This window comes from Labrus mixtus, chromosome 7 (genome assembly GCF_963584025.1).
Source record: "Labrus mixtus chromosome 7, fLabMix1.1, whole genome shotgun sequence".
Classification (NCBI taxonomy): Eukaryota; Metazoa; Chordata; class Actinopteri; order Labriformes; family Labridae; genus Labrus; species Labrus mixtus.
In genome coordinates this window covers 73,609-86,627 of record NC_083618.1, presented here as the reverse complement: position 1 = coordinate 86,627, position 13,019 = coordinate 73,609, and the positions used below count along the sequence as shown (strand labels likewise).

The window sequence follows — 13,019 nt, the reverse complement described above, 5'->3', positions numbered from 1 at the left end:
ATTAAGGTACAGTTTTTGTGTATTTGTGCCTCCTAGGTGTGACCGTGTTAGCAGTTGGAATAGAGCAGGCAAATACTGAGGAGCTGCGTCAGGCAGTGACGGACAGCAGCCCCCAAAACATTCTGTATGCTCGGGGTGCAACACAATTGGACAGCGTACATACTGATCTGGCAGATTTGCTCTGTGGTGTTGCCAGAATACCAGAGGTATGATGAAACCTGAAATACCAGTTTGTTTGTTTGTTCTTTTTGTTTTTTTTCAAAGCTTGATCTTTATAATTGATGTAGAAATGCCAAACCTAGAAATTCTCTAAAATTGTTGATTTGACAACAGATCAGAATTTTAGGGCAGATTTTGAGAAATGGCTTGGTGGGTTTTGTTGCTTTTTAATGGTAACAGAACTGAATTGAAATACTATAATAGGGAAAATAAGAATCTGTAATCCCAGCCTGTTTCGGTCTTTCTTTTGTTTAGGTTATTCCAGGACCGTGCACCGTCCAGTGTCCTCGGGTGAGTCAATCTCCAACTTGACTTTCAGTTTCCCAGGCTAAGGTCATTGGGCCTGTTCCCCTCCAGATTTCATAAACACATTTTAGATTAGAGGACTGACAGAAACATTCTTTCCTCCTCTTCTCCTCAATAAACTTTGATCTCCAAATCAATTTTTCCTATTTGTTTTAGGGAGAGAAGGGAGATCGAGGAGATAAGGTACAGTGAAGAAAAATATTGACGTTTTCCACTGTTCTTCTGATTTGTATCTGCTTCTGACAATTACATTTTCACTCCCAAGGGTGACAGTGGCAGAGATGGCGCAGACGGACGAAAGGGAGATCCTGTGAGTCCAACACTGACACTGAACGAGATGATTCTTCTATAGCACGGTATACTGATTCATTAAAATAATATTTTGTACATACTTATTGTGTATTCTGTGTATGTGTGTGTGTGTGTGTGTGTGTGTGTGTGTGTGTGTGTGTGTGCTTGCAGGGTCGTGATGGCTTGCCTGGGAGGGAAGGCCCCAGAGGACCTGAAGGACGCCCAGGTTCTCCTGGCCAAGATGGAACCTTTGGCACATCGGGGGGTGTGAAAGGAGAGAAGGGGGAGAGAGTTAGTAAAACTATAACACTATACCAAAATGATAGAAAAACACCTGAGAACTGAAGTAACAAGACATCTGTTCTCTCTTTCTCTTTAGGGTTTTCCAGGAATTGATGGAAGTACAGGCCTGCCAGGACGACCAGGTGCCCCAGGAAATGCAGGCCTCCCAGTGAGTAGAGGGACAGACCCCAGTACCCTTTTACACATTAAAACCAATGCAGCACGTTGATGTTGTTTTGTATCTGCAGGGCTCACAGGGCCTGCCTGGTGTCAGAGGAGATCCAGTAAGTTACCCTCGCTCCCCTGTCCTGAAGAGTTGTTTACGGTACACAAAGTTCAGTGCTTCCTAAGTGTTTGTGTTTTTCTAGGGTGAATCAGGGGTGCCAGGGCCACAAGGACCAAAGGGTGGTAAAGGTGAAAGGGTGAGCTCATTTATCAATTTGTGCATGATTTGTGCCAGTTTTGAAGGAGCTGCAAATTGTCTCTTTGTGTTCTGGAGTGTTTGTTTTATGCTGCTTTCCTGCTGCTTCAGGGCGAACCAGGCTCAGCTGTGTCTGGAGGGGGTCTACCTGGAAGGAAGGGAGAGCCAGGAATCCCGGCAATACCTGTAAGAAACGAACAAGAAAGTTGACACAGAATATTTTTAAAATTAAACAACAATTAAAAAACTGTCAGATCTTTTTTCTGAGATAGTCCCAATTTGATGACAACGAACTTTTACCAAAATTCCTCAGATTACCTTTGTATGGCCAATTTAATGTCACAGTGATTCACATAAAATCACCACAGTCTGTATAATCAGTTAGGTTTATCTGTAAAAATGTTTTCAATGAGCCTTTTCATTTTTATGGAACAGTTCTTTTGATTTTTTGCAAAGGGTACTCCAGGTCGGCCCGGGAGCGATGGAATCAAAGGTTCCCCTGGAATTCCAGGGCTGCCAGGTCAGGATGGTCGCCCAGGTTTACCAGGAACACCAGGACTCTCCATCAAGGTTTGCCTTCTGCTGTAACTCTCTCCATTTAAGTCAATGAGGATAAAAACATCTTAGAGAAATAAACAAACTGAAAAAGATGTTTAATTCTAAACTTTTCAACCATGTACCGGGCAAAATTTGAGTTTAAAAATGTATCTGAGATACTGGTGGGTCAATAACAGGGAGAATACTAACACTCATCAACAGTATAAGTGAGTTGCATTCCACACATCGGATACATTTGAGAGACCGTCGATGTGGACTAAATGATAGAAATTCTGATGCTGTTATTCTTTTATACTTTTGGTATTAATAACTCACAAAAAGGTGTATTAATGTGTTCTGTGTCTAATCCACCTATACAAACGTACTAATAATTAAATCAGTTCCATTTGCTGATAAAAACTCACAAACCAGCTTTGGCAGCTTTAATAATCAGCCTGTTTTTAACATGAGCACATGATGACAGGTCACGATTCAGACTAAACAGGCGTGCTAACATTTACAACAAAAAAGACAATACATTACAAATAATTTAATTATGCTTACTAGGAATGTGAATGTTCAATTTATATATGCATATATATTTTATTTTATTAAGAAATATACCTGACTGATGAGTTGAATGGATTGTTTGTGGCTTTCCCCTCTCGTCTGAGATGAAACTGTTGTTTTCAGACTTGTGCACTTGGTGGCAGCATTGAGCCGCTCAAGTCTTTTTTTCAGTTGAGGCTCAAGCATGTACTTCATGAGTCCGAAAAATAGATTTCTTGTTACTTTGTCTCATTTTTTGAAGGGATCTTAATTATTTTCAATTTTATTTGTTTACAATTTTGAGGAGAAAGACACAAATCAGACATAAATCCAAAACTGTTGAATAATTTGACTCTGACATTGAAGGCTTTTTATACGTGGTATTTTGATGAAGACGGACAGGCTCTTTGAAACATACATGTTTCATGCAACTTACAATGTTTGGTATGGAATGTTAATTCTCATTTTGTTTCAATGCTACAGCAGTTTCAAACTTTCAATTTATGTTCACTGAAAACAGTGGAACCGATTCTATTGATTAAAAAGAGAACGAGTTCAAAACAACTGAAAGAAATCTGTGAAATGTAATTGATTAAATAAAGGAGCATGGAGTGTGTGCTGTGGTATTTTTGATTGAATCAACCTCTGAGTTTGTTTGTAGATTATTGTGTGTAACGTTTGCCCTAAAAACACTCTTAATAATCCTTTGTGTGTGTGTGTGTGTGTGTGTGTGTGTGTGTGTGTGTGTGTGTGTGTTTGTGTGTGTGTGCGTCTCCATCTTTCTGCAGGGGGACAAGGGCAGCACAGGCGAGCGGGTGAGTCACACCATCAGCAGCTTGTCCTCTTGGTGCAGAAATATCCCGAGGAGCTCACACGCATAATGATCGTCAGCTCTTATCTCTCCTTGCTAACAGGGACCTCCAGGAGTCGGCAGCGGGGTGGCCATCAAGGGCGAGAAGGGCTCCCCAGTAAGAGCTGCCAATCACTGACTATCTGCTGACACGTTTAGTTTGCAGATGAACTGGGTGTGCGTGTGTGAGTGAATTTTGCATTTGCTAATTGCATTTTTATTATCAGGGTACTTCAGGTGCTCCAGGGACTCAGGGTCCTCGAGGGCTGGCAGGACCTACGGGCAGCAAAGGAGACAAGGTAGCTGCAGGGAAGTCTGTACGAGTATCTATGAGTGTTTCAGTATGCATGGTGTTTGACTTGAGAGAAATGGCTTGTTCTTGTTCTTCAGGGCGACAGTGGTGATGGGGCACCTGGACCTGCAGGCAGGCAGGGAGAGCCTGGAGACCGGGTAGGTTAAACACACAGAGATTTTGAAGGGCTGATGTCATGGAGGTGAATCCGGGTTACACTAGAAAGCGCTGAGAGCAGAAACCTCCGTCCTGTTTGCACAATCCATGGAGCCCATCAAAATTTCACAGCTTTTTATCTGCATCTAGAGCCCGATGCTGTTTTTGAAAATAAAAGACAATCCCTCAGACCTTTGTCGAATATGACAATCCTCTGCCTTCGCATGAAGAGCCTATATACCAAACGTCTACTAAAAGTAATCAGAGATGTTTTGGTTCATTTGAGGAAATGTAGTGCCTTCTATCTACCAAATACCTTCAGATTCTGCACGATATCAATGCTTTCTGTAAATGCTTTTAAAATATGCCTTTACAGAAAATGATTTGAAGTATGAAAGTATTTCATGTCACATAGTCTATATAAACATTTTCACTTAAGAATGTGCTGTGGAACCAGATGTTTTTCCATATAATGTTCTTAAAGATAGTTGTTGAGATGGCAGAATGTATTTCATAGTTTGTGGACTGAATGAATACATAGATACATGTGAGGTCATGTGAGCATTGATTTAAAGTGCTCTATAAATGGCCACATGTGGGCGCTATCAACAGTTACTGCTATTCATGTCTTTCTTGACTGAACCTTCTCTGAATTTTTCCATGTTGCTTTTTAGATTTCCTGCTTACTAACAAAAACACATACACAAACAGGAATAAAAGATAATGTCTTGTCTCTAGAATACACACTGAATATGTTAAAACATGTTATGATGTATTTCAGGGTCCCCGCGGGCCTCCGGGAGAAATCGGTGGCAAGGTAAGATAAAGGAAGCCAAAGAACTTCCTATGTAAGTAGAAATAGAACAATGACTCCCATCACTCTCTCTGTTCTGGTAGGGTGACCGAGGACAACCAGGTGAGCCTGGATCACAGGGAGACAGGGTGAGTCATGTGGTTTCAGAGTGAGTCAGATGGGTATGTGCATGTCTGTGTCCGTGAGTGTTTGTGTGGTTCAACTGTGGCTTTTTCATCGTCTAAAGTCAGTGATCCATGTTCACAGCTTCACGCCCAATTTCCATATAAGAGCTAACAACAGGGGACGTGAACATGAAAATTCAGCACAAAAAAAGGTTGATGATGTTAAAAATGCAGCCGAGCCTGATGTGCATCTCATCACACTTGTGAAAATGTTGTTTAAAAAAATGAGGAGGCTCATTAGATTGTCATTTTTTTTTTCAATATTTAAGAAATAGGTTGCAGAGAACTTGGTGTTCCTGAACTGAAAGCAGCTTAAATAAAGATTCTGAATTTCTTTTTATATTAGATGGATGACTGTAGCATGAAATATAATGCTGAAGTGGGTCAGTGGGCAAATGTGTGCAGAAAACAATCAGTGACATCAACTTGTGTCTCTTTGCAGGGGGAGAGAGGACCAGCTGGTGAAACCGGAGAGCGAGTGAGTGTGGCAGTCCTGGTTTAGCTTTTAATTCAAAGAAGTTCGACTGTTGACAACTTTTGCTTTCAGTGGGATTTGAAGCTGTTATCTGAATGATGTTGTTTCTTAGGGGGATCCAGGGAAGCTGGGCCCTGCAGGACCAACAGGCTTGAGAGTGGGTGACAGGCTGACACATATTATTGGCTAATGATATCACATTCCATTCCTGTTTCATTTGGACACATGCTCTGACTTTTACAAATGCACAGCCAGTCTCATGAATGCGTCTTTTCCATTTGTCATCAGGGTTTACCGGGACCCAGCGGACCTGCAGGAGAAAAGGTGAGACTGATTCAATTAACGGGGAAGCAGCAGGTCAACAGGAACGTGATTCTATCACAGAACGTTTCATAATCTGATGTAATGAACTTCATAGCAATTACCAAAGGATAAGTGAACCTGTCTGTTCTCAGGGAGACCAAGGAGCACAAGGAGAGCCTGGCAGGAGTGTGAGTTATCAGATACAAAAATGATCATGACATAGAATCATTTATTCACTCTTTACATCCATGACCGTGTTTGTGTGTGATGTTGAGTCTTCACTGTGTTTCTGTTGAATCATGCAGACTCCAGGTTTTCCTGGAAAGAAAGGGGAACACGTGAGTAATCAAAGACTTATCACATACAGTTGTTTGCTGACACAAAAACGTTCAATCTGATATGTTTTCTGTACTCGGCTGTTCTCTCACAGGGCGAGCGAGGCCCGTTAGGTCCTGAGGGGCCAAGGGGACAAAAAGGGGAGTCAGGGCAGAGAGGAGAGAAAGTGAGCAACAATGGCACGATGACACTCGACAAACATATCATTGTGTGTGTGTGTGGAGTGTAAACAAACTATCTGGCTACTGTTTTGTTTCCCCAGGGTGAATCAGGGTCTGGAGGGTCCGGTGTTTTTGGTTCCAAAGGAGATCCGGGCGAGAGGGTGAGGTCATTGTTACACGTCTTTATCATAATGTGCACAGCTTCTGCAATATATTCCTGGCAGGAGCCTCCTGTTATTCATGAAGCTATTCCCTCGTGCCACCTGTCAGTGTAAGTCATGCCCCAAAAAAATCTCTGCACAAAAAATACATAAAACATGTGCTCTTTCCTCAGGGAGCGGCTGGTATCAACGGCAGGCCGGGTGCCAAGGTGACAGACCTGATATTCTTTTATCTATGTTCTCAGCTATTCTGTTTATTTCTATTAATCACATTGTTAACTGTTCTTCAGGGGGATCCAGGTGAACCAGGGGAGAGGGGGGAGAATGGCCGGCCAGGAACTCCGGGAAAACTGGGTCTCCCTGGGAAAGAGGTCAGAGTGGTGTATCACTGTAGATCAGGCTGATCGCTTTACTCCTTCTCGTTACCCAAAGAAGAGCAAGCAGCTGGGTGATGATTAATCAGAATCTTTTAAAGACTGAGCTGATCTTTTATTGTGATGGTACGATCTTTAGCATCTTCTTTAAGTCATCTTTAAATATCAGAAAACACATGTAGTCATTTAATGGAAACATGCCACTGTCTTGTATCTCTGGTTCTGTTTTGTTCTTAGCACAAAGCAATAAGATACAATATTATACTATTGTAAAAACATGCTATCTGAACTTTAATCAAAGATTAAAATACCTGCCTTTTAAACTTCCTTTTGTTCCATCCCAACGTGCATCTCTTTCTAATGATGCTGATGTCACCACAGTTTCTCTTGTGGATGTAATGCTGCTATGGTTTCCTCCCAGTTTAAATGAAGAGATATTTATACATCTGTATTTCAGGGAGAGAGAGGAGAGAAGGGCGATGAAGGCACACCTGTAAGTATCATCTTCTGCACTTGTTATTTGCAAAAATGTCAGGTAGGGACTTAATATTGTTTGTGACAACATCTCATTAAATGTTCAATTTTGTCTTTTTCTTTCTTCAGGGGGAGTCTGGACTTCCAGGCAAAACAGGAGAGAGAGGACTGAGGGTAGGACACATATTCTAGTCACCTTTTCATTCTGAAATGTGTCAAACTTCAAAGGTACATCAATGGAAAGTTCAGTTAGCAGACATTTTTATTGAACCCCTTCAGGGACTGGCCGGTCAGCCAGGACGGCCGGGAGAGAAAGGAGACATGGGAGACCCAGGAGAGCACGGTCGAAATGTGAGAAACACACTCATTGATTTTCAATATATTCTTGTGTTATTCCACCGAGGCCCCGCGAATTGAAACAGAAAGGAAGGTCAGCTGCTCAGCATCTTTATTGATCTTTGTTTGATCACAGGGCAGCCCTGGACCTGCTGGACCCAGAGGAGAAAAAGGAGAACTGGTACTTTCTTCAAAAAATGCTTTTAGAATATATATTTTATACATTTTTGGTGGGTGAATACATACTAACTTCTCTTCTTTTAGGGCCCCCAAGGGCCTCCGGGGCCTCCTGGAAAAGTGGTGAGTGTGTTTCAATCCATCATTTAAAACTAAATAATTGATCAAAGCAAATCAAGATTAAGGAACAAGACCTTTTGGAGCTTCTTTTTTACAGTTAAATGTGCTATCTATCAATTTTAAGGCTAAGGGAAATGTATTCTTCTCAACAGGCTGACATCGTGGGCCAGCTGAGAGGAGAAAGAGGAGAGAAGGTATGTACTGAACCTGTGAAGAGCAACAGGTATCTGTCCAGATTAAGTCCCAGTGCTCTTATTTTAGAGACATAATGAAAAATAAATGAATAAATTAGCCTCGTCATGTTAAGCTGATCAGCATTCGTGGAATTCATGGAGGAAAAGAAGGGGCTCAGCTAATGACGTACCTCACTGTGATTCCCAGGGCGAGGACGGCGACCCGGGAGAGCACGGCAGCAAAGGTCAGAAAGGCGAAGCAGGGACTCCTGGAGCCGCGGGCCTCAGAGTGAGTTTGCATCATTATGAAACGCTTCTATGAGCATCTTGAGAAGTCTTCATCCAGTATATGCATCTGTTTGTGTGCTCTGAACTCTTTTTCTGTCCATTAAATATGCGTGACTGCTTCTCCTCTGTGACCTCTTGTTCTTTCCCCGCTGTCTGTAGGGTCCTGAGGGACAGCGCGGGCCTGCAGGCACAAGAGTGAGTTTGCTTCCCATCACTGTTTCTTCACTTTGACTCTCAAAACGAAACGCTGTAAATATCTGAATCACTCTCCCACACACACTCATCATTTTAATTTCTTATGTTGAATATGATTTTTTCCAGGGTGACTCAGGAGAGAGAGGAGCACCTGGAGAGAAGGTTTGTGATGTGTAAATGTTCCTCACATTCTCAAATCATGAACTCTTGTTTTGTGCCACATGCTGTAAATGAAATAACCTGACTCTGAAAGCCTGACTGTGCCATCAGGGAGAAAGAGGAGCATCGGGTTTAGATGGACGTTCTGGCCTGGATGGTAAACCAGGCGCTGCTGGACCGCCTGGTCAGAGGGTACCTTTAAGCCTTCTTTTTACAAACACATTGTATGTAGAGTGGACTTTTTGTAATTGGTGAATATTTGTTCTAATTTTTTCTTTGTGTGGCAGGGGGATCCTGGAAAACAGGGTGATCCTGGGAGAGATGTGAGTGTGGGATCAGTTCCTCTTCAAAAAGACAAATGAGAGGGGCGCTGGTGGCACAGTGGTTAGTGTGTGTGCCCCATGTATGGAGGCTGTAGTCCTCCAAGCGGGCAGCCCAGGTTCAAATCCGGCCTGTGGCTCCTTTCTCACATGTCATTCCCAATTCTCTCGTCCTGATATCCAGCTCTATCCACTGTCCTATCTCTCCATTAAAGGCACAAAAAAGCCCAAAAATAAATCTTTAAAAGAAAATATAAATGAGTCTAATATGCATTAGTTACAAACAATCCAATGTAAAGAAATGCTTCATTTGTTGTGTTGCACTAATTTTAGTTACTTTATACATTATGTAACACTATTTTAATAACAGGTAATCAAGTCTGCTTACTGCTCTCACATATGAGCACTTTATATGTTTGTGCTGCAGAGGGTGCTGTGGAGGTGTTAAAATTCTGTCCTCACTCCGAGTTGCATAAGCCAGCAGCAGAGACAGACGTTCACATTCCAATTTCACAAAAGACTATTATGATTCTCAAAGTCCCCAACCGCTCAACTTAGTCCAGATAAAGAGTCTCGATCCTTTTCTTAAAGGGGCAGACACGTGGCAGCTCTACGACCACTGCTCTGTAAAAGCAAAACAATTTTCACAGTCGGGGTTGTCATGCAAACCTACAAAAATCTAAAGTAAAAACTAAATATACCACGTTTACTACACACTTCAAAAACTAATCTGACAAACTAAAAAAATATCCTTTAATTCCCCCATAATTCTGTGCTTACCTTACTGAATCGTATGCATCCTCCAACAACTCCATGTTAAGTGTATGTTTTATTCACCAGGGTTTACCAGGACTTAGAGGGGAACAGGGCCCCCCAGGGCCTGTTGGGCCCCCTGGCAATCTAGGCGTACCTGTAAGTACACAAACACAAATAGCAGCAAATCAACTTCATTTTTCATACTTTTTATATTCCCCATTGTTCCCTTCCATCTCAGTCCGTCTTACCACTTCTACAGTGCTTGGTTGTGTGTCATCATCCTTCCTGTTTGTTTTTTTAGGGTAAAGCAGGAGAAGATGGCAAACCTGGTGCTCCTGGAAAAATGGTAACTCAAACAGTAATACATACACAAGTTGAGTCAGAGTCTGAATCTTGAGATGAGTGTTTCCTCTCACTATGCCACTCCATTTTTCTCTCATCAGAAATGGGCTTGATGTGCACTCCTTCTTATGAATTATGTTTACTGATCAGAAGCAATGCAGTTTATTTATGCAGGTCTGTTGAATAATGGCTATCTTGGCATAATGGCACTGAATTATGTTAGTGCTCCTGCAGTGGACCGGCCATTATTCAGCATGCTCCTGCTAAGTCCTTAATGCATTCTGCTTTGACTTACAGGGTGAGGATGGCGTTCCAGGTGAAGATGGAAGGAAGGTTTGTGGTGGCTCTTTATCCTTTTATACCATGATCTGGCACTGTTAGAATGATTTATTTATCATTTATAAGTAAAGTAAGTCGACCAACAACAATATTTAAAATATTTCACCTTTTACAGATGCATGTTATCTTAAAGCACGGATCATCATAATGAAATGGTAAATGAAGCTAGAATCTTGTTTTTATTTTCTGCTGTTTTTTTTAATCTGCAGGGTGACAAAGGAGAATCAGGAGCAGCAGGAAGAGATGTCAGTTTGACCAAATCACCTCTTCATTATCTCTTTGTGTGTTGCTGTCTGTTTGATTCTGTTTGAGTAACCCCGCCCCATCTTACCCCTCCTTCCTGTATTGATCCTGCCGTCCACGACTTTATCGTTTCATACATCAGCTTTCCTCCTTTTTTTTTCTCCTCATCACTTTCCCTCTCAAGTGTGTATTTATCAACTGTAGTTTGCTCTGACATTGACATTACCGTCATACTCTCGCTCACTGCTGGATCAATAGACTTCTCAGAAGAAGCTATATAAACTCACTAGCCTCTAATGATGAAGCTTAGCCTTTAAGAGGGAACCACCTCTGAGAGGTATCCAGGGAGGAGCCAAATGTCAGAGAACTGTTTTCATGTGCAAATTCATAGTAATTATTTCCAGAACATCAGAGGAGAGGTGGCAGCAGCCACCTGCTTTGATTTTATAGATTACTCTCTTCTATAGCACAGGAGGAAGGAACCCTGTGCTTAGAGGGGGCGGCTGTGGCTCAGTTGGTAGAGTCATCTCTCGACTGGCAGGTCGAGGGTTCGATCTTCAGCTCCTGCAGCAACATGTCTGATGTGTCCTTGGGCAAGACACTTAACCCCGATTTGCTTCGTCGGCTGCATATGAATGCTTATGAATGGGATTAGTTACTTCTGATGGTCACTTTACATATCAACCACTACCATCAGTGTGTGAATGTGTAGGTGTGACCTGTGGTGTAAAAGGGCTTTGACTGGTCAGAAGACTAGAAAAGCACTATACAAGCTCAAGTCCATTTACCATTTAGAGGGTCCCAGTTGTTTCATCCAGTGTACTTTTTTTCCAGGGCCGTGATGGGCAGAAAGGAGACCGGGGCCTTGCTGGTACTGTTGGACCCTCTGGACCATCTGGGCCTCCTGGAGTACCTGGAAGCCCTGGTCCTCCTGGACAGGTGCTTGTTATGCAGATTTATAAGAATTGTAATATTATGATGTTTTCTGTTCTGATTAAGATTGCTCGATGCCATCTGTCTTACATTAAACATCTATATCCATATCTTTGATATACTTATGTTTGAGGATGATAGTTTGTTATATTTTCTGATCTATGCACTGTCTCTCAGGTTGTTTATGTTAAAGGCGCTGAATCAGCACCAATCCCCGGTCCTCAAGGGCCTCCAGGAACCCCTGTGAGTGTGCATGACCTGATCTATTCTTCTTAATGAAATTCTTTAAATGCATTTTACACTTCACACTTCCATTACACAGAGGAACAATATGAATCTCTCAGGGCTGCTGTGCATTGACTGAAGATAAAATAATTTAACTCACAAATTATTATTTTAATAGAATTGTCTTTTGTTTTTTGGAAACTTTGACATAGATGTTACTTTTACATTAAAGCCAGAAACAGTTTTAGCTCTTGTGTGTAGCTGTTATCCCATGCTGCATCTTTCTCCCATGTGCAGCAGTAGAGATGTGTGTTTTATCTACACCCATCTGTGAATGCTGCTGCGTCCCTCCCACACTCTTATCTGTTGATGTTTTGATCATTGCCCTTGCTCTGTCCTTCAGGGTGTACCTGGGATACCCGGAGCTTTGGGAGTCAGAGTAAGTCCTGGCTATCTTTATCGAGCTCACTTTGATATACATTGGTAACCACTTAGTGTGTTTTTTGACCTTCTAACTGTTTTGTTTCAGGGGGATCGAGGTCTGCCCGGCCTTAAAGGTGAAGTTGTAAGTGAAACTTTTATCTTCCTTTTCTTGAAAGTATGACACGAGTGAGGTTTTATGTGTTTTTATGTTGACACCTTGACATGTTTGTTGGCAGGGAGACCCAGGAGAGGACGGGGCGCCTGGCAAACCTGGAACAGCCGTGGTGAGACGTCAGCACATGACCTGTCATCACTGCACTGGAAACATTTACTCTCAGATTTCTTCATCTCTGTTCAATCATGTTTATTCTTCTCTCTAACAGGATGTACAGAAAGCTCTGGGCATCCTTGGCATTCGGGTATGTAGACTTTACAGAACTGAAAATAATAATTTGAATGAATCTGTAAAATCTCTGTTTGTTGGGTCTTTTAAAGATAAGAAAGGGGTTTAGAAATAACTAACCAAACCACTTATTCATCTTCAATGAAGAGAGATGCATCTGGACATTTTGAATAGCCTTGCTAACCTTACGTCCTACGTCCCTTTAAAATAATATTCAATCAATCAATCAATCAATCAATCAATCAATCAATCAATCAATCAATCAATCAAATTCATACAAATCAAATGCATTTTAAAGTGCTTTACAGCGACTGAAAAACAAGAAGAAACATAAAATAGTGACAAAACAGGGTAGAAACAAAAATTGATTTAGAAGTAGAGAATTAGAGACTAATGCACACCAATAGGAAATAATTTTTTTT

General features: G+C 41.7%; 1 protein-coding gene across 1 annotated transcript in view; it reads left to right on the top strand.

Moving 5' to 3' along the window:
- The window catches only part of col7a1 (collagen, type VII, alpha 1), a 63,283-nt gene that overhangs the window by 18,728 nt on the left and 31,536 nt on the right, over positions 1–13,019 (top strand). The window contains exons 27-72 of the mRNA XM_061041892.1: positions 37–206; positions 475–510; positions 682–708; positions 791–835; positions 988–1,107; positions 1,196–1,267; positions 1,347–1,382; positions 1,467–1,520; positions 1,631–1,705; positions 1,976–2,089; positions 3,394–3,420; positions 3,520–3,573; positions 3,683–3,754; positions 3,846–3,905; positions 4,685–4,720; positions 4,801–4,845; positions 5,324–5,359; positions 5,469–5,513; positions 5,645–5,680; positions 5,812–5,847; positions 5,965–5,997; positions 6,090–6,161; positions 6,258–6,317; positions 6,491–6,526; positions 6,608–6,688; positions 7,149–7,184; positions 7,295–7,339; positions 7,445–7,516; positions 7,638–7,682; positions 7,766–7,801; positions 7,951–7,992; positions 8,180–8,260; positions 8,419–8,454; positions 8,581–8,616; positions 8,725–8,805; positions 8,901–8,936; positions 9,774–9,845; positions 9,991–10,035; positions 10,329–10,364; positions 10,580–10,615; positions 11,448–11,552; positions 11,724–11,789; positions 12,175–12,210; positions 12,301–12,336; positions 12,431–12,478; positions 12,578–12,613. Coding sequence (XP_060897875.1) covers positions 37–206; positions 475–510; positions 682–708; positions 791–835; positions 988–1,107; positions 1,196–1,267; positions 1,347–1,382; positions 1,467–1,520; positions 1,631–1,705; positions 1,976–2,089; positions 3,394–3,420; positions 3,520–3,573; positions 3,683–3,754; positions 3,846–3,905; positions 4,685–4,720; positions 4,801–4,845; positions 5,324–5,359; positions 5,469–5,513; positions 5,645–5,680; positions 5,812–5,847; positions 5,965–5,997; positions 6,090–6,161; positions 6,258–6,317; positions 6,491–6,526; positions 6,608–6,688; positions 7,149–7,184; positions 7,295–7,339; positions 7,445–7,516; positions 7,638–7,682; positions 7,766–7,801; positions 7,951–7,992; positions 8,180–8,260; positions 8,419–8,454; positions 8,581–8,616; positions 8,725–8,805; positions 8,901–8,936; positions 9,774–9,845; positions 9,991–10,035; positions 10,329–10,364; positions 10,580–10,615; positions 11,448–11,552; positions 11,724–11,789; positions 12,175–12,210; positions 12,301–12,336; positions 12,431–12,478; positions 12,578–12,613 — 2,540 coding nt within the window. The remainder of the gene's footprint in view (positions 1–36; positions 207–474; positions 511–681; positions 709–790; positions 836–987; positions 1,108–1,195; positions 1,268–1,346; positions 1,383–1,466; positions 1,521–1,630; positions 1,706–1,975; positions 2,090–3,393; positions 3,421–3,519; positions 3,574–3,682; positions 3,755–3,845; positions 3,906–4,684; positions 4,721–4,800; positions 4,846–5,323; positions 5,360–5,468; positions 5,514–5,644; positions 5,681–5,811; positions 5,848–5,964; positions 5,998–6,089; positions 6,162–6,257; positions 6,318–6,490; positions 6,527–6,607; positions 6,689–7,148; positions 7,185–7,294; positions 7,340–7,444; positions 7,517–7,637; positions 7,683–7,765; positions 7,802–7,950; positions 7,993–8,179; positions 8,261–8,418; positions 8,455–8,580; positions 8,617–8,724; positions 8,806–8,900; positions 8,937–9,773; positions 9,846–9,990; positions 10,036–10,328; positions 10,365–10,579; positions 10,616–11,447; positions 11,553–11,723; positions 11,790–12,174; positions 12,211–12,300; positions 12,337–12,430; positions 12,479–12,577; positions 12,614–13,019) is intronic.